The 22,275-nt window shown below is 60.1% G+C and overlaps 1 protein-coding gene across 6 annotated transcripts in view; it reads left to right on the forward strand.

Moving 5' to 3' along the window:
- Positions 1–22,275, forward strand: part of LOC133348278 (autism susceptibility gene 2 protein homolog) — a 268,596-nt gene that overhangs the window by 144,289 nt on the left and 102,032 nt on the right. For all 6 annotated transcript variants that reach the window (XM_061561005.1, XM_061561003.1, XM_061561002.1 and 3 more), the window contains exon 4: positions 649–684. In XM_061561005.1, coding sequence (XP_061416989.1) covers positions 649–684 — 36 coding nt within the window. The remainder of the gene's footprint in view (positions 1–648; positions 685–22,275) is intronic.

Here is a 22,275-nt window from a genome sequence, read left to right on the forward strand (position 1 = left end):
ATTTAAATGGGCCCGACGGCTCTCCGAGTGCAGGTAATTAAATGTGGCCCGCACCGCGCACTGATTTATAATTCCCCTACAGCGCGGGAGCGCTTTCCTCTTCCTCCCGCGCGTGCGAACGTAAACGCACGCTTTTGTCGGCTCTTCCGAAAGGCCCCGGCGCTCGCCGTCATTCGTCTCCCCGCGGCCGCGCCGATCCGGCGGCGGCGGCGGAGCTCGCTCTCACGAGCGTGCGGGCGTGCGTGCGTGCGGGCGGGCCCAACTTCCCGGAGCCAAGATCCCATCAGAATGTATAAGTAACAGATTGCGATTTGGATGCGAGCACTCTTTGCAAGAACACACACTGCCATTTCACGTTCATTAGGTAAAGGAAATTGACTGGGACAGGCAATTTCTTCCGTTTTGTGAGCCGGCGTCTGCAATGCAAATGGGAGGGCCGTGCGGCCGCGCGTTTGGCCGAGCGGCGGTGGCGGAGATGAATCGCGGAACGTCGGAATGAGAGCCGGTGCTTTGTAGAGTTATTATTATTATTATTAAGGATGCGATGATGATGGCAGCGGGGTTACTGGCCGGGGAGCGGTGGGGTGGGCCGGGGGGTGGTGGAGACCGTGGCGACTAACTCCGACTTCCCGTCTGCTTTCTCCGCAGAGCTCGCAGCATTCCACGTCCGACAGAGGCTACATCGTGAGTATCAATTTAGCACCCCCGACCCGGCCCCCCCCCCCCCCCCCCAACTTTGTCGTGTGGCGCCGCGCGGGTCGTCGTGCCGCGAGAATCGAAACGCGACGACGGCACTTTTGCGAGCGCCGACAGCTCCTGGTGGGAGGTGGACCCCAGCAGATGGCAGCACGGCGAGTGGCTCGACCGCGCGGGGGCTAAACGCACCTCCCTCCACACCCTCCCCCCCCGGGCGGGGACGAGGGGCAGTCGAACGTTGGACGCACGCGGGGGGCTGTGCCGGGGTGGGGGTGGGGGAGGGGACGTGGTGGGGGGGTAGGGAGAGGGGGGATCTTTCCCCGAGGCCGGCGGGAGCCGTGAGCCGGCGTGAAGCGCCCAATTACCAGGATGGAGCGTTCGGTGCGGGCCGGAATAGCCGAGCGGGGAGACGCGGCTCTCCTCGGGGGTCACCGCCGGGTCACCCACAAACTAAGCGGCTAACACCGGCGGCATGAATAAAATGGAGCCTTAATTGAATTGTAACGCGTAATTATTATTTTTGCTTAAGTCTTCCCCGCCCCCCCCCCCCCCACCTCCTCGTATCGCCGCCAACCGGCAGGGCCGGTCATCGCGCCAGTGAGGTGAATTTACGCGTCTGCGTGCGAGTTCATAAATCGTGGCAAAAGCCGGCGCACGAAGCGCGGTCGTAAAGAATAATTTACCAAAACTGCCGCGCTGCTTGTTTTTTTTTGCTTGCGCGCACGTGTCACGGTGGCCGACTGCTTTACGACGCATCGCGGCGCTGCCGCGCCGGCGGCGGGGGGAGGGGGGGGGGGCTTTGCCGCAAGAACGAGCTCACCCCTCTCCCCCCCTCCCACTCCCGTTATCCCCGCTCGGCCGCCAACCCCCCCCCCCCCCATCCCCTGCAACGTGCTGCGTGATTGAAGCCGTGTTAAAATAAGCTCCGGCTTAAAAGGGAGATTTAAACGGGCCGCTGAAAACGTCGGGGCACGCTCGCGGGAAAGGGGGGCCGCGGCGGCGGCGGCGCTGCAGCTCGCGGTGATGAAATATATCGGCCGTGCGGCAAACGCGCCGCTAACAGCTGCCGCCACGAGGAGCATTCATCACCGTTCTCCCCTAACTACCGTCCGCCGTCGGGGGAATAATGAATCCGGGACCGGTGCGCCGCCGTTTTTCATTTAAAAGTTTTTCCCCGTGAACTTCGATTCTTCTGCCGTTTGTGTGGTTGCATTTTTCACTAAAATTGCCTCCCTCTAACGTCGGTGTCGCCGTCTGACTGTAACGGTCGCGGCGGCATTGCTATCGGATGCTTGGCCAATTTTATGTTCCCATACATACAGACAAACAAAGATAAACGTCCCCCATTTCGCCTTACCAGACTGTTAGGGCAAGTGCTGATAGCGAGTAGCACCTATGAAGGCCGGAACGGTACACGAGGGGGGTGGGTGGCCAGCATCACGCCCGACCGCATTTGTCTCCCTAGTGGTCATTTGAGGCTGAGTCGACCTAGGAGAGGCCCAGGACCGTTTCATATAATCGTCACTTGCATTGGTGGCCGTGAACTCGGGTCGCCGGGTTCATAGCGCAGCGCTCTAACCGCTACACCACCGCTCCCCACACAGACAGACAGACACACACGGAGCGCACGCACACACACACACACACTTGAGCCAGTCTACAGCTGGGCCCACGGCTGCGTGCCGCCCTCTCCTTACTTCCACCCCCCCCCCAACTGAAGCCTCCCAACCCCCACGCGGCGGTGCAGCCAAAAGCAAGAGAATGCAGAGACTCCCCCGTGGCTCCCGCGTGGAGATTTGTCGGCTCAGGGCCTGCGGAGAAATAAGAAAAATAAAGCCTCCTCTGTTCCTGTCTGCTGCGACCCAGCAGCAGCAGGCCTGGGGGTCGATAGGGAATGGGAGCTTGCCCCGGTTTGGGGGGCCACGGGGGGAGGGGGCAGGGGAGAGGGAGGGGCAGGGGGGAGGAGGAGACCGAGCGCTGGGGAGAGAGCGGCGGTGGAAAGCCGCGGGAGTAGGTGGGAAATTAGGAACACGGTCGGACGAGGTCTTTGGGGGTTGTAAGCCCAGACCGGGCTTGGCAGTCTTGGGCGAAAGCGGATGGGAAAAGTGTTTGATTTACTGAGACCAATTAAAGCTCATAAACAGGGCTTTGTTGTAAGGATTAGCACTGGATTTGAAAATCAGAGTCGAGGAATAAATCACGTGCTAGCCACGCTCGCCTCGCTCCGGCTTAGGTATGTCTGCTCTCGCAGCTTCCACGCCATGTTTCGGTGCATGCTGCCGTTTAAGACATGACACCTGTGTGCATGCGTGCCATCCGTGTGTGCGTGTGTGCGTGTGTGTGCATGCGTGCATGCGTACGCTCGCTCGTGTGTGTTTTAATACCATTGGGGAGCGGTCGTGTAGTGTTTATCACGCCTCGTTACGAAGACGGCGACCCGAGTTCGATTCACGATCAATAACGGTGGCGAATATCTGAACCGGGCCTGGGTCTCCCCAGGGGTGACTTGGCCTTCAATGAGTACCTGGGTACGGTTGGTAAAAATCAACCCTGGGGAGACAAAGACGGCCGGGCGTGGTGTTGGCCACCCAACAGCCTGTTAAAGACGATACGGGGGCGGGGGGGGGCAGGAGAAGCGATCTTTGCATCCGTGTTTTGATGCGCTGCGCTCCACGTGGTGGCAGCTTCTGCGGGAACTGTTCCTGAAGGGGCTGCTGGCGGCGTTTTCGAGCCGCGAGGCCCACCCGGCGCCGTAGCCGAGGGCGGTGTCGGCGAGTTGATTTGCCGGGTCCCCAGCGAGGGTTATTTACTTATTTTCTCTGGCCGCGCCATGACTTTCATGATGAAGACGAGGCCACGGCGTTCGCAGCACGACCTCCTCGTCCTCGTCCTCGCCCTCCTCCTCATCACGGCGGAGGCCATTATCGCTCGTTAATTCAAACCCGGCTCGCTTTTTCTCTCGCCTTTGCAAGGTTCGCCTTTGTGTTGAAGTCGCTGGAGTAGCAGGGTGAAAAAAAAAGTTTTAGCGAAGGCCTACAGCCCAGCCCCCCCGCCTCTTTGCCAGGCTCGTTGATTTATTCCGCCAAAGTCTTTCATCAGCCGCACATTTGTCTGCTCGAGAGAGCCACATAATGAATTGGCCAGGCTGTCATTTGCCAGACAATCGCGGAGCGTCGAGCGGAGATGGATTTCAAACGCTCGCTAAATGGAGCCGTCCTTTGCCGCTCGTTTTTTTTATGCAAATCCGCGGGGGTAATTGAAGCGCACTTAAAAAAATATATAAAACTTGTCGCCGGTTTTGCTCCTCGAGATTTAATGCAGGGATGTAATACAGCGCTCCCCTTTCAGAGCCGCCCATGAAAAGCCACCCTCTTTGGCTTTCATGATCGCGCGAGGAGGCCGTCTGGAGCTCTGCGTCGGAGAAACCCCCCCCCACCCCCCCCCGCTGGAGTGGCTTTTCCAGGAGTCCGCCGCGTTTCTTGGAAGCAGACTTGCGCCTTTCTCTCCACGGCGGAGCGTTAATTCGCTCCGACGAGCAACGAGACCCCTGAAAGTGCAAAAAAAATCATTTTACTTTCTTACATTTAGGAGCGTTCAGTCTGTCACCCGCGAGTTGCAGGCAGGCAAAAAAAACCCACCAAGGCTGCTTTCTTTCACTTTCACAGTCTTCAGTTTCCTCGGTTTGTGTTTTAATTTCGCACGCGTTCCTCCGAGAGTCAACCCCGGCGCGGAGTCTTTGGGCCTTTTGTTTTATTATTTAGCGAACGTTTCTCCACGCGAGTCGCGATTAGGGGCCGCGCCGAGCTCTGCCGCGATTGGAGCCGCGGCCGTCAAAACTTGCCGCCTGGGAGCGACACCCGGACATCGCGCCAGACTGGGACCCGCGGACGCCCCGCGGTTACGTGGGCACAAGTGACTTGCCTCCCCTCGGCAGAGAGGGTTTCACCACGGTGTAGTTTCTTTGGGTTAGATTGCGTAAATATGAATGTGGCGTCGTTAAACCCGCCACCACCCAACGCGGCCACTTAGTAAGGTTTGTCACCTAAACAGAATGTGCCAAATCGTTACTGGTACAGCACACCGGTTGTGTGTTGGAGAGCAAATCCGCAACATTTACAGTGCGAGTGCTACGTGTTCAACTGAGGGTTTAACGTTGTACGAAGCGCAGTTCCTCGGCAGCGGCGTCTTGTAAAACCGCCAACGTGCGGCGGCCGCGTCGACTGCGGGTGGTGCGTGCCGGGCCTCTGCGACGTCGCGCCACGCTGCAGGCGCTCGCCAACACGCTAGCACGGCCCCCAGCGGCCGCGTACGTACGTACGCCGCGCTCCCTGGCCACCCCCTGCCCCTCCTCTCCTCCGCTCGGCCCGCGGCGGCGGCGGCGGCCCAGCCTGCCAGCTGTGTTTGCTTTGGCCCGGTCGCCCGGGCTTACTAGCAGCGGCAGCGAAAACGGCGTAAATAATAAAGACGAATGTCCTGTAGCTTATTGAGGAAATAGTTATTTCTGACTCGCACTCCCGGTCGGCCAGAGCTTCCCGTCCGGGTTTGCGTTACGGAAGTCTGCGTCCCTTGGGGGTCTTCTCGCTGCTCGGTTTTGGGGGGTAGGGGGTTTGCGGAGGGAAGGGGTGGGGAGTGAATGCGAGGGGGGGGGTGAGGTAGGGGGGGCGGAAAGCCTTGACAGTCTTATTGGTTCCATCTGTGAGGAGGGGAATTGATCAGAGGGGCTGGAGGCGGGTGCGGGTGGGGGGGGCTGCGGCGAGGTGGAAATATAAGAAGTCAAAATAAAAAGGGGCTCTCAGTTCTACGTGCGGCGGCGGAAGTCGAGACTGTGCCCCGCCACCGCCGTAACGCCGACTCGCCGGCCGCCGGCGCTACGTTTACCGTGTGCCGCACAGGGACAGCTGCCACGGTGGGGGGGGTATCCTGCGACACGGGAGGCTCGGCGTAACATCAAGTGACGATGACCTTTCCCGCCCACCCCAGCGCTTGGCGTACGCGGTCCGCGCGTGTGGCCGTGCGTCAGATCGGACGACCGGAACGGGCTGCCCCCCCCGTTTAGCGAATGTCCCGGGCCCGGCCGTGCGGCACAGACTTGGCGAGGGGTTTTCTGGCGGCGGCCGCATAGTTGCCGTGCGAGCGAGCGGTTTGGAGCCGAGGAGCGCGCGCAGGGGATGGGCCTCTTGTCGGGTCGGCCCACTCTGTAAATTTAATTTAAAAGTTGAGTCGCGAAATCTGATGGCAGGAAACGGCGCTCGCTGAGAAATGTGCAGCGTTTTGTAACGGGACTCTATGGACTCCTACGCCCGCCCGCTCTCCCGCCCGCCCGCCCGCCCGCCGAACTGTTATTTTACCAGGTGGTGGATCGCGTCAGGGCCGTGATGAATGTTGTCCGTGTTTTATTCAACCGATCTGCCACAGCTGCGTTTGGGAGGAGCGGGAGTGAAAAAAACGCTGAAAAACCGAAAATTCCCGCTCGATGAGAGCGGCGCGAGTTCTCTTGCCCGCTCTGCAGCCCGCTCCCTTGCCCGCTCTCCGGGCTGCTCTCTCGCGCTCTCTCGTGCCCGCTCTCACGCCCGCTGTCAGCCACGGCTCGCGTGGAGCAGAGAGCTCGCCCGCTCGTTCGCTCGCTCGCGACCGCGCGTGTTTGCGCTCTCCGCGATAAAAATTAAACATAGTAAAAATCAACAACAGAGATGAAGAGGGAGCGAAAAAAACCCCACTCTAAATAAATCGGCAGCCACTAATACACGTGTAATTGATACCTGAGTTTCTTGGTAATTACAGCGTAATGATGTTAACGTGTTTAATGGGTTGCTGTGATAAATGAGATGTGCAGCGGAGCGCCTGTTCCCTAATTCGTTTCAGGAGGAGGATGTGTAATTTAAACGGGCGAAAACACGCCTGGCGGGTTACATGCGCGCCGCATTCTATAATGAAATATTTATTGCGGCTTGTCTGCTACCTTTCAGCGGTGGCGGGGGGGCGGAGGAGGCAGCGGTGACGCGGGGGGGGGGGGCAAGGTGGGCGACGGTGCGGTGGTGGCGGCGGTCTTCGTGGAGAGAGAGGAGAAGAGATGGTTGCGGGAGATGGAGCGGGGGGGTAGGGGGGACTGGGACTGAGGCAGAGGAGGGGCGGCAGGAGGAGATGTGGGGGGGGGGAACGAAGGAGCGGTGGTGGGGACCCGCGCGCGCCCGGCCCCTGGACGCTGATTGAACGGGAAAGGCATCGTTACGCTCTTCTGTAGCAATCAGCGGCTGTAACATTACCCGCCCGCGCAGGCGTGCTTCCCCTTTCCCTTCCCATTTGCTGCGTGCAATTTTAGCTGCCAGAATATTTAGGCGCAAAATAAATATTTATTTATTTATTTCTTAAAGCCCCCGTTAGACTTTATTTATTTTATTTCGTTGTGTGGTTTTTTTTTGCTCTACTACGTCCAGTCTGGTTGGGAATCGTTTTTTATTTACTTAATTTTCTGTAGCCGACGGAGTCTCACCCCCCCCCCCCCCGTCCCCCCCCCACGCCCCCGGCGGCCGCGCTCCGTCTCTGCTGAGGCTGCAAGGTCCCGTAGAGGCTTCGCGCCATCGATCGGGCCTAATGGCCGCCCCCGTTAGCCGGGAGAATGAGCCGCGCCCACGCGCCCCGCGCCGTTGGCTCCGTACCGTTCCGCCCCGGGCCGTCGCCACCGCCGCCGCCCCCTCCTCGTGTTGTTCCGGCGGGGTCTGCTGCTTGTGCGGAGGCCGCGGTTGGGGAGGCGCACGTTTGGTTTACGTACGGTGTGAAAGAGGCCCTCCATACATGCCTACGAACGGAGGCTGCGGTCGCCCCGCACGGGAGAGCTTCCGCCGGGGATCTTACACCAGGCGGCCTGCTGCCCCGACCCGACGGAGAGATGTGGGGCCCGTCGAGAGACGTGAAGAGATGCTGTGGAAATGAAAGTGAGATGAACAGGAGAGAGAGAGATGAGGAGCCCCCCGTGTGTTTCTGTTACTCTCTGTCCGTCTCTCTTCTGCCCTGTCCCCCCCCGTCAGCCTCTCCTCGCAGCAGGGACGCGGCGCCCATCGGCTCGGGGGTGAATCCGAGCAGGCGCGAACATTTTAACAAGTTTAGGCGCTCAATGTATGACAAACACAGCGGTAGCGCGATGTTTACACTTCTGCTTTCTCTGGATGGCTGAGCCATTCGTCTCAGTCGGAGCGAGGGGTTTTTTTTTTCTCCTTTCCCCCGCTGCTCACTGGTGGGTTCCGCGAGCGTTTACAAGCTGTCTTAAACACCTGCAGAGCATTCGGCGGCGTCCGTGCCGAAACCCCCCGAAAACATCCCGCAGCCGCGGCGCGCGATGACAGAAAACCCTGGCATCGCGCCGTGACACGCTCTCTCACGGCCGCGTGCCGTGCGTACTCACACGTGCGTGCGCACGCACGCGCACAATTGTAGGGGATCGTAGGGGCGGGGTGGTGGGGGCGCAGGCATTGTCGACTCTACGGCACGCGAGACCCCCGTCGCACCGGGTCATGGCCGGAGCCGTCCTCGCCGTCTTGTTTGCCGTGAGACCACAAGCTGAGCTGCCCCGACTGGGCCTGAGGCCTCGATACAGACGGCGCAGGGCCACCAGATGAGATGATGATGTCACCGGGCTGCGAGCGCACCGCGGTGCGTTGTCATGCCAGCATCTTGGCGTTGGGATGTTGTTACCAAAAATGCTCCAGATGCCCTCCTCATTTCTTCCTTCTTTCATTACCCCTTCCTTCCCACCAGCAAGCACGTTCGTTTTAAGGGAGCTGCGAGCAGCGGGAACTGCACCTGCCTTCCTCTCGGCTATGATGTGTTCCCAGATATTCAGACGGCCCTGATAGGGGGGGGGTCTCTTTTTGTTGGCTTGTCTGCCTGCCTGTCTGTCTGCTTGCTTGTCTGCCTGTCCATCAGTCTGAATATTTGACCGTCTCGCCGTTTGCTTTTCTGCCAAACTTCAATGCATTCCTGTCTCTGCCTGCCTGCTTCCTTGCCTGCTAGCCGGCCCCGTAGCCGCACGCCGGCTCTCTCTGCTCGCTTCCTTCCTCAACCTTCGCACACACGGCTGCCTGGCCCCGTCTGCGTCGGCCGTCGGTGGCCGTGGGTGCGCCGCTCGGTGGCGTTGCGCCGTCAAAATGTCTTGGAGCGCGGAGAAGCCGCGCTCCGTTATTGTCCCCCTCCAAAGCCGTCCGCCAGCTGGACGCCCGGGTCAGCGCTGTTCGACCGACTCGGCTCCTAGCGCGGGCGGCACAGCGGAGGAAGCGACCTCGATTGCGGTGTCCGTGTGTCCGTGTGTTTATATATTTATATTTTTTACAACATTGTGCTTGGCTGGGTGCGTATTAAACCTTCGAGCACATTTTATAACCTGTAAAGTCATCTTACAAGCAAATAAATCTCTCGAATGGTGGTTTAGTTGGCAAAAAAAATAGGCGGGGGGCAGGAGGCGGGGGGGGTAACGAGTTTTTCTCGCCGTTGCCGAATGACCAAATCGGGCCCTGGGGCCCTCCTCCCGCTCTGTGGGTTTTGTTTAATATGCGCGTTGCCTAAAGTTGTTTCAGCCTTCACTGCCAACAAATTTGAGAATTCCACCTCTCGGACAGCTCGCGCGATATCAGATTTATATTTTTCTATTTCCCCCCCCCCCTCCGTCAACGTTGATGGAGTGAGGTCGCTCAGGGTCGCGCGTTGCTCGTGCGCCGACACGGGCAGTGACCCCCACGTCTCCGCGCCGCCGCCCCCCACCCCCGTCCGTCCTCCCAGCGCGGTGCCGCGGGCCCGCGGACCCGCGGCGGCCGCTGCGCCGCTCGCGAGAGCCGCGCGGGCGTCGACGTTCGTCGCCCCCGGGGGGGGCGGAGGGGCGGTCACTCGGCGTCGGGGAGCGGGGCTTCTCCCGCGGTGCCGCCCTGGTGTCTGGCCCCCACTGGGTGACGCGCCGCTCGTTGCCGCGAATTGTCCCTGTTGGTAAGCCCCTGCACTTGACGCCGATTGCACAGTCGGAATAAAATGTTGCCGCCGGAGCTCCCCGCGACCCCGGCGTGATGGCGGTGGCAATCTGGTGGCCTCTGCGCCTTGCGGCCGGGCGAGGTGGCGACTGGATTGGCGGGCGAGGCGGCGTCGCGGGGCGCCTTTGGCCGTCCGTCATCCCGAATCGCGCGCGCGGCGATCTTCCTTGCGCGTCGCCGTCACGGCCACTTCACACGGCCGCCGTCACCCGCGACGCACATTTAATAATTATTTATTTGGCTTCCCGCGGCTCGGTTCGGCGTTCGGGAGAGAAATTCCATAACTGCGTTTGTGTTTTAAGCTCCCTTATCGGCCGCCTCGCGCGTGCGCACGCGAGGCGTGCGAAGTGTGCAAGGTGTTCGGCGGGCCCTGCTATTCCTCCCGCAGGCCGCCCGCTTATCTCCCCGGCCCAGATGGAAAACAAATATTATCCGGCTGGGGGGGGGGGGGGGGGTTGCCTTGGGGAAATGTTTACCAGATTTTTGCCTCTAAACAATTTGACGATTATTACATTTTAATGTCTCTCATTTGGAAGTAAACATTTCGTAATCCGCTTCAAATTAAGGCGCGCGAGGATCTTTACCTCAGATTAAAATGTATCGTGGCGCGTTTTCCTCACCTCCCATCCTCCTCCTCCGAGCGCCTTACCCCCCCCCCCCCCCCGTCGCGTCAATCGTCAGCGGCCTTCAGAGGATCGGCCGAGGAGCCCGGGGAAGGGATTTTAATCCACCTTCATTACATCCCGGCGTCTGTTCCCCAAGCTGCCGAGTGCGCCGGCTTGCGGTGTTGCGCAATTTCACACGCTGGCTTTAATGATTAATTTTGAGCGGGGATGAGCGCGACGGCGCCTGTTGGACGCTCGCCGTGCGTGCCTGCGCCCTCCCGCAATTGGCGCGCGCCCCGCTTAGGTTTGGGCCGTGCGCGGTAAATTAAAAAATAACAGCGTGGAGATAGCCACAGAAGTCTAAGCCACGGGGCGGTGGCCTCACTTTGCCTGCTCACGCCATTGCCGGCGGCCGGGCCGTCCTCTTGAGAGCTCCACAAGAGCGGCGGCTCGCCGGAGGCCCGTGGGCCACAGGATGAGGAGCCACCGTCCCGCCGGTCGATCGTTTCGCTAGAGATCGAACAACTTGGGTACTGCGGGCGCGAGATGTTTACTACCTCGCCTGGTATACAGGAGGTCGTATGTTCACTCCTGACCCTGACGCCTGCAGCGTGCGTGTTCTCCCCGTGGTCGCATGCAACTTTTTTTCCGGGTCTTCCCGTTTTTCCCTCTACAATTAGAAACATATCATTTGTGGACAAGTCGCTTTGAAAAAAAGGCGCTACATATCTCAGTGAGCCTTACCAGTTAAATGTAAAATAGTTTAATAGTTTAATTTTTAGTTTAACACCCTGCTGTCTGGATGGAGCGACGGGTCGGAGGAGTTGGGGCGGGGGGGGGGGACTGTGTAAGAAGAAAAAAAAACCCTTGAACTATTATTATTTATACCGCCACAGGAGGAGGGGGAACCGAAGCGGCGACCTCCGGATCAACAATGTTAGCTCGTAGCTCGCTGACACGCTTACTACTGTTGCGCGTGATCGCAGCTCCCCCCCCCGACGGAAGACTCACGCCGCACGGGGGGCCCTGCGAGAGGCGTTTTGCCTTCATTACTTCATTTCGCGCTCCTTGTGATGCGCGGCCGCACAGGGGGAACTAACGCGAAATGAAAAACAGTCAAATATTGTGTTACGTATCAATACCAATCGCAGCCTTGGGGGTGAAGGGGTGGGGCCTGGGGGGTGCGCAGGGGGGTGTGACACTGGGGGGAGCGGGAGGGGGGGTGCAATGATTTTGGTTTCCGAAGTGAAAAAGTCCTCGGTGCCCCGCCGCACCTGCGGGAGGTCTCGCGCTAACTGCCCTCAATCGACACTACAAAGGGAATATTTAAATGTAATTGATGTTTGCTAAGCGCCGGTGGAATTTTTTTTCGCGCCCGTTTTTGTTGTTGTTGCCACCGCCGCCGTCGTAATTGTTGTTTATCGTGGCGGAAGGTAGCGCGGGCTTTATCGGCGCGGTAATGAGGTGTGCTTAGCACTAATCGCGTCTCTTGAGTGCGAAGGGGCCACGTGCGGTAATTAAGACGCCGCACCTGGCCTCGGCGGGGGGCGGGGGAGCGAGCGGGGGGGGGGGACCGAGCGAGGGGGGGCGAGCAGGGGGTGGGGGGGCGCGAGCCGTGACCCGGGACTCGGCCAGGTTGGGCGTTGCCACCGCGGCCGACCGGCAGCGGGAGAGCGAGCCGCCCCTAGTTGCGCTCGCGCACCACTCCCCCAGCAGGGGCACCGTGGTGCCTCGGAGATGTTGACTACCTCGCCTGGTATGCAGGAGGTCGTGGGTTCGATCCCGACCCTGACGCCTGCTGCTGTATATTTGCAGTTTGCGTCTCTCCCCGTGGTCGCGTGGATTTTTCTCCGGGTCCTCAACATCACGCGTTTCGACTACTTGGCTGTGTAAATATCCAAGTGAAGAGCAACTTTGTTGAGCTATCATTTGTGGCCAGGTCGCTTCTCAAAATGAGATAAAAAGCTCAGCGGGCCTTAACTGGTGGACTAAAAAATAGTAACAGGATGTGGGGGGCGAGCCGCTGTCTCGTTACGCCGGTAGCCCCCCCACCCCCCTTCCTACACCCTCCCCCCATCGCGCCGTCCCTGCGGCCGCGTCCCGGCGGGATCGTCGCTCGGGAGCTCGCGCCTTGCCACGCGTCGCTCGCGCGCGACTGAGAGATTGCGAGAGACGAATGTGAGAATGTCGACAAATGTCAGCCCTTGCCGTCCGTTGTGGAGGTGGGGGGTGGCGGCGGAGGGTGGGGGTTGGGGGGGCGCGTGGCGGGCACCGGACGACTCTGGCGAGCGCCGTGTGGAGCGAGCGAGCGTGGACGGCGAGCCGCTCGGCCCGGAGTGGCCGCCGAGCACAAGGAGGGGCGCCGTTCCGCGATATCCAAACTCTCGGCCTCAACAAATATTATCATCGACGGTTTCCCCTCGGCCGTGATCACTGCAGCCTTTGAATCGATTTCTGAAAGAGAGAGAGGGAGAGAGAGGAAAGAGGTGTGGTGGAGAGCGGCCGTGAAAGGAGAGCAGGGAGAGAGGAGGGAGAGAGGAGAGAGCAGAGAGAGAGAGGGAGGGAGAGTGCGAGCGTTTGAGGTTAGACCCACGTCCGCAACCGGCCTGACACTGCCGACGCCGGTGGGGGCAAACGAAGCAGTTGGGGACATTCTGGGCAGGCTCTAAGTTATCACGGCTGTAATTGCTTCTGACTTAGAGATATAGCAGGCTACTTGCCGAGCGGCCACGCCATAAATTCCCGTCACCGACCACTTTAATCTCCCTGTTTAAAATATCCCCGTGCCTTTGGAGAGCCCTCCAGGAGGAGGCCCCCCCCCACCTCCCGTGCCACCGCTCGCCCTCTCCGCCACCGACCGGCTGGGGCGGCGAGCGCCCCGCCACCACCGCGTGTGTGGTCCTTAGCAAAAATACCCTAAAACACTATTAGTGATGGTCTGATGGAGCTTGTATGTTTTTCCTCGGGCCCCCCCACCACCACCAACCATGCGAGGAGGAATGTGGAGCCTTTAGCGCACGTGCTGAATGACTGCCCCCCCCCCCACCACCGCTTCCTGGTGGCAGGCACCCGGGCCTGGCGGCTCGCGAGCGCGATGGCGCGGCTGCGGTGGTAGCGGCGATAGCGGCGGCCCCGGTGATATAACAAATCTCACAGCTCAGGTTTATTGGTTATTGAGGTCACGGCTCCTGCCATGGCAGTTAGTTGAGTGAGCGAGTCCGCCCGTGTCCCATAGCCGCGAGCAAACATTAGAAATTAATAACAGCAGCCACCTTCCACCTCGCGTCACGGGCCGTGAAAAATGTCTGTTTTGGGAACAAATCTCGCAACGGCTTTTAGATTTATTACCGGGCCGGACGGCGCTGTATAGGATTGTATGTTTTTTTAAACACGTCCGCGTGTAGGTGTGTGGCTGCTGCTGCTGCTGCTACGGCGATGGTGGCAGTGGTGGCGGCAGCGGAGGAGGTTCTTACAGTTACTCACTTAGCGGCAGGCTCGGTTACAGCGAGACCCTGGCCCGCTTGCGTCTCGAGAGCGGGGGAGGGTGTTGGTGGTGCGCCCCGCGGGTCTCTGGCAGGAGCGAGGGACCGCGATCGCGGCTGTCCAAATCCATTCGCCGTCTCCCTCTCCCTTGCCGCCCGCCCGCGTGGCGTCCCGAATTTATATCTCATAACGCCGCGATTTAAATCTCGCCAACCCCGTGATTTATTAAAGGCGTCCGTGCGATGTCAGGCGGTGATTGGGCGCGCGTAATTTATGGCGGGTGTGCGCGTGACACGATATAGTCGTCGCTGATCCGTAATGCATATTGTTCCATTAACTCGCCGTTGGGATATTAATGGAGTCGGACTCCGGCTGCGTGCCGCTAATATCGCGGGGCGCGCCACGCCGCCTGCATACCGAGCGGCCCCGCCGCGGTGGCCAGGCACGCGTGCACGTGTGCGTGTATGTATGTATGCCGAACTTCTTTCGCACCGTACGTAGCCAAACCTGCTAATCGGAGGTGCGGGGGAAGGACAACAAACTGCACGTGAGCACACGATCATGCATTGACGACGATCCCCTACCCCCTCCCAGGCCTACCCCCCCGCTCCCCCGCTGCATTCATTGCATGTGCGCACGCACGCATGTGACGTCGTGCATATGCGAATGTGTCAGACAGAGATAATGTGGCCCGTGGCCACACCGACGGAATATAGATTAAGATGCTCAGGGGTTTGGTATTGTGCGTGTGGGGGCGAGGAGGGGACCGGGGGGTGGGGGGGCGGTTTCTGGCAGCGCCTGCCGCTGCTGCAATCGCTGCTGTAGCAGAGGCTGTCCCCCACTGCTGTAGCAGAGGCTGCCGTTGCAGCAACAGCGGCGCAAGGGCGTGCTCGTCGTAATTTAACGCTCGCTCCGAGACCGTGCGCTCCGCACTCGAAGCGGCGGTTGCGCAGTGCATTATCTCAGTGGCCGCGCACACTCAGCGGCGCTCGCTCGCTCGTGCCGTGCGTTTGAAACGGAGAGAGAGAGAGAGAGAGCTTCGGCGAACTTTGAAGGTGACGTTTAAGTGCCGCAAATCAGAACCCATTCTGCACCATTAATTTCGCCTTGAAAAAGTCGGAGATGGAAGAAGTGTAAAGTGCCTCGCCATTTCTCGCCTAAATTTCGTCTGTTATATTTTATAATGAGCTTTAAAAAAATTAATAAAAAAAGACGAGTGGAGACACACTTGCTAGTGGGAGGAGGGTGGGAGGGATGGGGGGGGGCAGCAGCGCTCGGTGGGGGGCGTGGGTGCCGGCGGGGTTTAATAACGCGCGACGAGAGTGGGAGCGCGCGCAGAATGGCGATGGCGCGGACGTGCCGCGTGCCGTGTCACCTTGAAGCAAAGCCGTGGGACGCCGCAACGAGCAAAACCGTGCCGCTGTTCCCGCCGCCGCTCCGCTGTCCCGGCCCAAATCCCCGTCGCACCGTCCTCTGGCAGCCCCTGCGGGGGAGGGGGGGGGGGCCCGCGTGTGCCCGCTACCCTCGTCCTCTCGCCGCTGCATCAACCCTCGCTGCGGCGGCAACGACTCCCTTGGCGTCGCGCGGCCACCGCCCGTGCCGTCGCCCGGCCGCGGGCCCGTAGTCTCACACGGTGGACGCGGTGTGGGGCCCCGGCGGTCTCGGCCGTGGGAGCCAGCACGCCCGTCGGGTGGAGGAGGGTGGATGAGGATGTCCCGCCGGCGCGTGACATTGTCGCCCCGTGCGACTGGCGCAGCCCGGATTCAACAAACAAAAAATCGAATTGCCCGCATGTCAATTGTCAAATCATAATAATGATGATGATCACATTCCCTGCCACAACGGTCATTCGGGTCTCCGTCTCTCTCGCGAGAGACTCGAAATTTCATTGCTCGCTGCTCGCCCGGCCGCATGAAGAACGCGGAGCCGCATTAATAGTCGCGTTGATAATAGCGGTAATTGGCTCATCAGTAGCGATTAGGCAGCGGGCCATCATCGGCTCGGGGCGGCAAAAGCCGCAACGAGCCACGGGGACCGGGGCCTCGCAGGGCCCCGGTGTCGTGGCGCGCGCGGCAGATAAATTTGTAGCGGGGAGAGGAAATGATGAATGGGCTGGCGTGTAATCAGACACGGGCTGGGCCGAAAATGAAAAAGGGTTGATGAAGAATGGATTTGCTGAGAAGGTGGGATAATGAAAGATGGTGATGCATTGCTTTATCTGAATAAATGGTCACGGGGAATTACACCGCCACTACATCACCGTCCACGGGCTCACGTAAACGCCCTCGCTTTGGAAGGCGAAAAAAAATTAAATTTAGATTTAGAGACGATTTGAGATAATGTTACGATGAGTGAGTGGCTGGGCGCGTTGAAATTGAGCGGGAAGGGTTCAGATTAAAACGTATCGCAAACATGGCGGCTGGGAGTCGGGGTGGCCGCCGCTTTGAATCGAGAGGGGGAATGTTTTTTCCGAGGAGCGGCCTGATCGTGAGGCGCGAGCGAGCGAGGGAAAGCGTGGCCTCGTGCGTGATCATCGCGCCGGGCGTGCGCGTGCGAGGAGCGGCGGTGCAGCGGTCGGCGCGCTGCGCTACGAAGCCGGCGACGCGAGTTCCATTCCCGGCTCACGGCCACCAACACCGGTGGCGATTATCTGAATCGGTCCTGGGCCTCCCCTTGGGCGATTCAGCCTCAAATGAGTGCCTGGTGCGGTGTATAAGCATCGTCACCGGGGAGACAAAGGTGGTCGGACGTGGTGCTGGCCACCCACCCCCTCGTGTGCCGTGCCGGCCTTCATAGGCGCTACTCGCTAACAGCACTTGCCCCAACAGTCTGTTAAGGCTATATGGGGGGATCTTTGTCTTCAGGGTGCGCACGGTGTGTGTGCGCGCGTGTGTGTGCGCGCGTGTGCGTGTGCGTGTGTGCGTGCGTGTGTGCGTGTGTATGTGTGTGTGCGCGCGTGTGCGTGTGTGCGCGTGTGTGTGTGCCGGCCGCTGCGCCAGCCGAATCCCTCTCCCCGTCTCTGGAGGAGGCTGTGCGCCGCTATTCTTAGCGGTTGTTACAAACTTCTCATCCGGAGGCCTCTTAAGGTTGTTCATCAACAGAGGAAATTAGGCGAGGCAATCCAAATACTCCCCTCGCGGTCCTCGCCGCTCCGCTCCGCTCGCGATGCTCTCCCACAGGAAGTGGGATCGGAAACGTGCCGCACCATCCCCAGAGCTGACATCTTGAAACTGCGATGCACTTCAAAGCACCGCAACCCTTGACCCCTTGTGCGGCGGGCGTGGGGGGAGGTTGTTGGCTAGCTTGCTCACGGAAGCCACGTCCAAGACAGGGCCCAGGTGCAAGAGAGAGCAGCGTGAGAGCAAGAGAGTGCGCGTGTCTCTATATTTTGGCCGCTCGCGTTTCACTCGCCTTCTCGCCAGACGGATCGGCGCCTTTCGCTCGCGCGTGCATATCTGTTATTTCCGAGCGGTGATTAGCGGCGATTAGATGATGACGTCGCTGCGGCAATAACGACAACGATTGGTTTACGGACGCGCGGTGCCTCTCGCCCGGGCGACCCCGGAGCGGTTGCAGGGAAGCTCGTCGACGGAGAGTGAACCGGGCTGCCGCGGGAAAAGCTGAAAATTGGCTGAAAATAAATGCACCTCCTCCACCCCACCCCAGCGCCCCTCCCAAAATAAGCAAGCAAGCGAGCAATCGAGCGAGCAGGGCAGGAACGACGGGGTTTGGCTTCAAAGGGCAAAGCGTAGCCGCTTACTGGGGGCGGCCAACGGGGGCCGCCTCTGCGTTGGCAGATAGCGCCGGTGGCCGCGGGCGCCCCAGCCCGCGGGAGCCGCCGCGACGGTCGTGGGCAGCGATGTTTTTTCTTTTTGCCGGAGTGAGAGAAAGAGACAGCCCGTGAGAGAGAGCGAGAGAGAGCGAGCGCAGCCTCGCCTCAACTCCCGCGGCTCACCTCACCATTTACAGTTTCTAACCAGGCAGATCAGACGGCGGGCCCAGATTAAGCATGAGATTAGGTGGGAGATTTAGCCGAATCCCGTAAAACCCTGCCCTGCTTTGCACAGCACGATAGGGGGGGTGGTGGTGGGGGCTGCGTGGGGAAGCGGCGGTTGGGGGAGGCTGGGGCTAAGCGGGGGAGCGGGGGGGGGAGCCGTTCGCAGCGAGCCGGGCGTGCTAACCAATTGGCCGCGGCTGTCGTTAAGCTCTATAGCCGGATTAGATGCAGGGCGGCGGTGTACGGAGCGCCAATCCCATTGGTCGCGGTCGCCACGGACTCCCTCGGTGGAGCCGCTTTGAAGCCACTCCGGGCTGCGGAGCGGGCCACCCTGGCAGACCTCGCCACCCATGCTTGGAAAACCCCAAAAAAAATAACAAACCCAAGGACCGCCGCTGCCGCCACGAGCGGAGGAGGAGGAGGAGAAACCCCCCCCCCCCCCCGAAAAAATGCGATTGGACACGCGCTGCCTTCTGAGCCACCAAAAACAATCGAGGGGCTTTGGGAACCCCAAAGCTAAGTCAACTGTTTTGTGCTGATCCGTTTATGTAATGTCACAAAGAGCGCGCGTTCAATACCGCCGACACCTGGAGCTTTTCTTTGTGATCGGGGGGGGGCCTCTCCGTGACTCCGCGGACCTCCTTCTCCTCCCGCACGCGGGTTCACGTGGCCCCCGCTCGCGACGCGTCGCCAGCGAGCGGCCGTTTAATTACGAGAACCGAATAAGAAGAAGACAAACAAAAACTTTAGTTTTTTTTTTGTATTCAATGAGCAGAAGAGCGAGAGCCGGCGCCTCGCCAAAACGCCGCACGTGCAAGCGCCACCGGAGGTGGAATAGCGGCGGGGGGCGGGGGGGGGGAGGCGGCGGGAGGTGGGGGCTGGGAACTCTTTAGGCAATGCGGCAATAAAAAGGAGCGCTCGCTCATCAGAGGAGAGGTAGCTGAAAGGATTGTTGCCTCCCACGGGGGGTACCGCCGCACCTCCGAGGTTCCTGCTGTGATGTTGTCTGTTGCCTCGCCCCCAGCGGCAGCGGCAGTGCGAGTGTTGGACAAGCGATTGCCTTCAATTCCTCTGTAAGCGTCATTCGCGGCGTGCGCAGGTATTGGCGTGCGAGCCCGTTTGAGTTGGATTTTTGCTTTTATGTTCAGTTAAAATGAATTGGGGTGGAAGCTGGCGGGCGGGCGTGGTGAAGTGGGTGCGGGGGGTTCGGAGGGAGGGTATTTTTACAACCCGGTGTGTGCGGCGCTGCCGCGGTTATGTAGCGGCGCCCCTGAGATGGATACCACCTGTGGGTACCGAAACCTCGCCACCCGCCCTCCCGCCGTGCTCCCGAGAGAGCGCTGCATGTGTATTCACCCAGAGAGGGGGGGGGGGCAGATGGTGTTAGGACTTGGGTCTTAGGTCTCTATCTCGCTCGCACGCACACGCACGCCCACGACGTGACTGCTAAAGGTCATCCAGATTGCGAGCAGCTGCCGACACAGCGCGGCTCCTGGGAACCGAAAGTCAAAGGTCAAAGTATCGGCACGCTCAGGGCGAAGGTTGGGCAGCAATCGCCCTCTTGTCAAAACATCCTGAGCCGGTGGTGGAAATTCCACGTTACTGTGGCAGGGGCCAGCCTTGCTACGAGACAACCATCATTGATTTTTGCGCAAAGTGGCACTTATTTTTATTCCATCACGATGGTGAAGATGGTGATTTTCTGAGTCGATCCGAACACGAGATCTTACGATTGTCAAGCGGAGTCATTTGGGGGCCAATTGCCCAGCGCTTGCATGGTCTTCGAAATTTGGCCCTGAGCTTCGTGCCGTGAGCATTGGCGCGATGGGGGCGGGAGGGGAGCGGAGGAGGTGGGGTGAGAGGGGGAGGAAGGCAGAACTCCTCCAGTGCCTGTCCGCACCTTGCCAAACAGCTGCTGTCGTTACCACCGCCACCATTACCGCCACCGTAGCCTTTCGCTGCGCGGAGCACTTTAATTTGGGGTCAGCGACCCCCTTTGTGGTGGCGCAAAGACACCTCGCGCTGCCGCCAGTGCCGAGAAGTAACGAGCGGTTTCCATTTTAATGAGCTTTACCCAGTTGCACTCTTGTTCTCAGACAGCTCAGGGCCGGGTCGGTAGGAGGGTTCTGTTCTCAGCTGAAGTAGAGGGGGTGGGTGGGGGGGCCCTTGGGGGGGGGGGGGGGGCCCTTGTCCTCCGCTGCTGTCGCGACGACGTCTAAAGCTGCCCTTCGGCCTCTTTGGCTGTCCTCCGGCCTCTGTGGAATGCGCGCCCACGTGGTGGTGCTGGCTGCCACCAGAGGGGGAAGCAAAAACACGTGTGGCAAGGCAGGTGTGTGTGTGCGTGGCAAGGCAGGTGTGTGTGCGTGGCAAGGCAGGTGTGTGTGCGTGGCAAGGCAGGTGTGTGTGCGTGGCAAGGCAGGTGTGTGTGCGTGGCAAGGCAGGTGTGTGTGCGTGGCAAGGCAGGTGTGTGTGCGTGGCAAGGCAGGTGTGTGTGTGCGTGGCAAGGCAGGTGTGTGTGTGCGTGGCAAGGCAGGTGTGTGTGTGCGTGGCAAGGCAGGTGTGTGTGCGTGGCAAGGCAGGTGTGTGTGCGCGTGGCAAGGCAGGTGTGTGTGCGCGTGGCAAGGCAGGTGTGTGCGCGTGGCAAGGCAGGTGTGTGTGCGTGTGGCAAGGCAGGTCTGTATGCGTGGCAAGGCGTGTGTGTGTGCATGGCAAGGGGTGTGTGTGTGCGTGGCAAGGTGTGTGCGTGTGGCAAGGCAGGTGTGTGTGTGCGTGGCAAGCCAGGTGTGTGTGCGTGGCAAGACAGGTGTGTGTGCGTGGCAAGGCAGGTGGCTTGATCGGTCGGTGTGTGGTTAAGCCATGAGACTGATAAGATGGGTGTCTTGGTAGGAAGGTAGGTGTGCGGTGAAGGAGTATGGCAAGGTAGGTGTTGTGAGAGTGTAGCTTCCTAGGTAATCAGGACAAATTAGTGACATGGTGGGTGCTTAGGCGTTGTGTGCGGAGAGTGTCATGTAGTTGCCTTGGTGATATATGCACCAATGTTACATAAGAGCAGTAGGGCTGTGGTGTTTGTGCATACGATGATGGTTAACTTGCTGATACAATCACAAAGATCCCCCGTATAGCCTTAACCGATTGTTGGGGAAGTGCTGTTAGCGAGCAGCACTGATGAAGGCCAGCACTGTGGCACACGAGGGGGGGGGTGTCGTTGCCAACATTGTGTCTGGTCACCTTTGTCACCTTTGTCTCCCCGTTGCTGATATTCACACACCACACCAGGTGCTCACTTAAGGCTGAGTCAACCTAGGGGAGCACACACACGTGCATTCAAGCCAACAAGCACAGTTATTGCTAAAAAAATTCAAAAATTGGTGAAAATGTGAATCTGGCACGGAGGGCCGGTCGCGCAAACATGGCAAAGCGCCGCCCGCACACGTTTCCCGGAGCGTTGGCCACGTATGCCATGTGGGCCACGTGGGCCGTGCGTGAGCCGTGTGTGGGCCGTGTGTGGGCCGTGTGGGCGACATGATCAGTGTGGGCCGTGTGTGGGCCGTGTGTGGGCCGTGTGTGGGCCGTGTGTGGGCCGTGTGTGGGCCGTGTGTGGGCCGTGTGTGGGCCGTGTGAGCCACGTGGGCCACGTGGGCCGTGTGGCCCTTAATTGACGCGCGCACCTGCTTTGCGGAAACGCCGCTCGCTCCCGCTCGGATAATCGCGCAAATTTCTCCCGCCGAGGGGGCCGCGTCTCCGCGTTTTTCCGCGCGGCCACAGTTTTTTGTTGCGCCGCAATTATGGAGCCAAGAGGCAGCCAAAATACGTCGGATCAAAGCCCCCTTTCATCTTAGCGAGAGCCAACAAATGCCGCTCCTCCGCCGTGCCCTCATTCTCGGCGATCCGCTCCTCCGTTTTTGTGGCTGTTGTGCCGTTTAATGAGAAGCACTAAACGTTTAAGCTGCTGCAGTGGAGAATAATCCACTCGCTTATATTTTCTTTCTCCATCCCGACCGCCACCAACTCCCATCGTCCACCCCCCGCCCCCCCTCCACCACCCTGCCCCCCCTCCTCTTTGCTTCTCTCCAAGTCCAGGCAGGGGGCCCGAGTGGAGAGTGCGTGATGAATACTGCATGCGGCGGCGCTTGCTCCTTTGTTATTATAACCTTTAATTAGGGCTGGAGAGCACCTTTGTAACAAGGAGGGGGAGCGCGGAGAGACAACCACTCGGAGAAGTAAGCGCCGAGCTCTCGCAGTGACTCCGCTTTTGTGAAAGCTGACCCCGGGGATCAAGGAGCCTTGAGGGTAGCGGCACTCGGCACCTCCCCCGGCGGTTCCCAGAGGGCCGCGGCGGCGGCGATGCCCCACGGCGGCGGCGATGCCCCACGGCCGGCGGCGATGCCCCACGGCGGCGGCGATGCCCCACGGCGGCGGCGATGCCCCACGGCGGCGGCGATGCCCCACGGCCGGCGGCGATGCCCCACGGCGGCGGCGATGC

This window comes from Lethenteron reissneri, chromosome 27 (genome assembly GCF_015708825.2).
Source record: "Lethenteron reissneri isolate LAM-NWPU_2019-01 chromosome 27, ASM1570882v1, whole genome shotgun sequence".
Lineage (NCBI taxonomy): Eukaryota > Metazoa > Chordata > Hyperoartia > Petromyzontiformes > Petromyzontidae > Lethenteron > Lethenteron reissneri.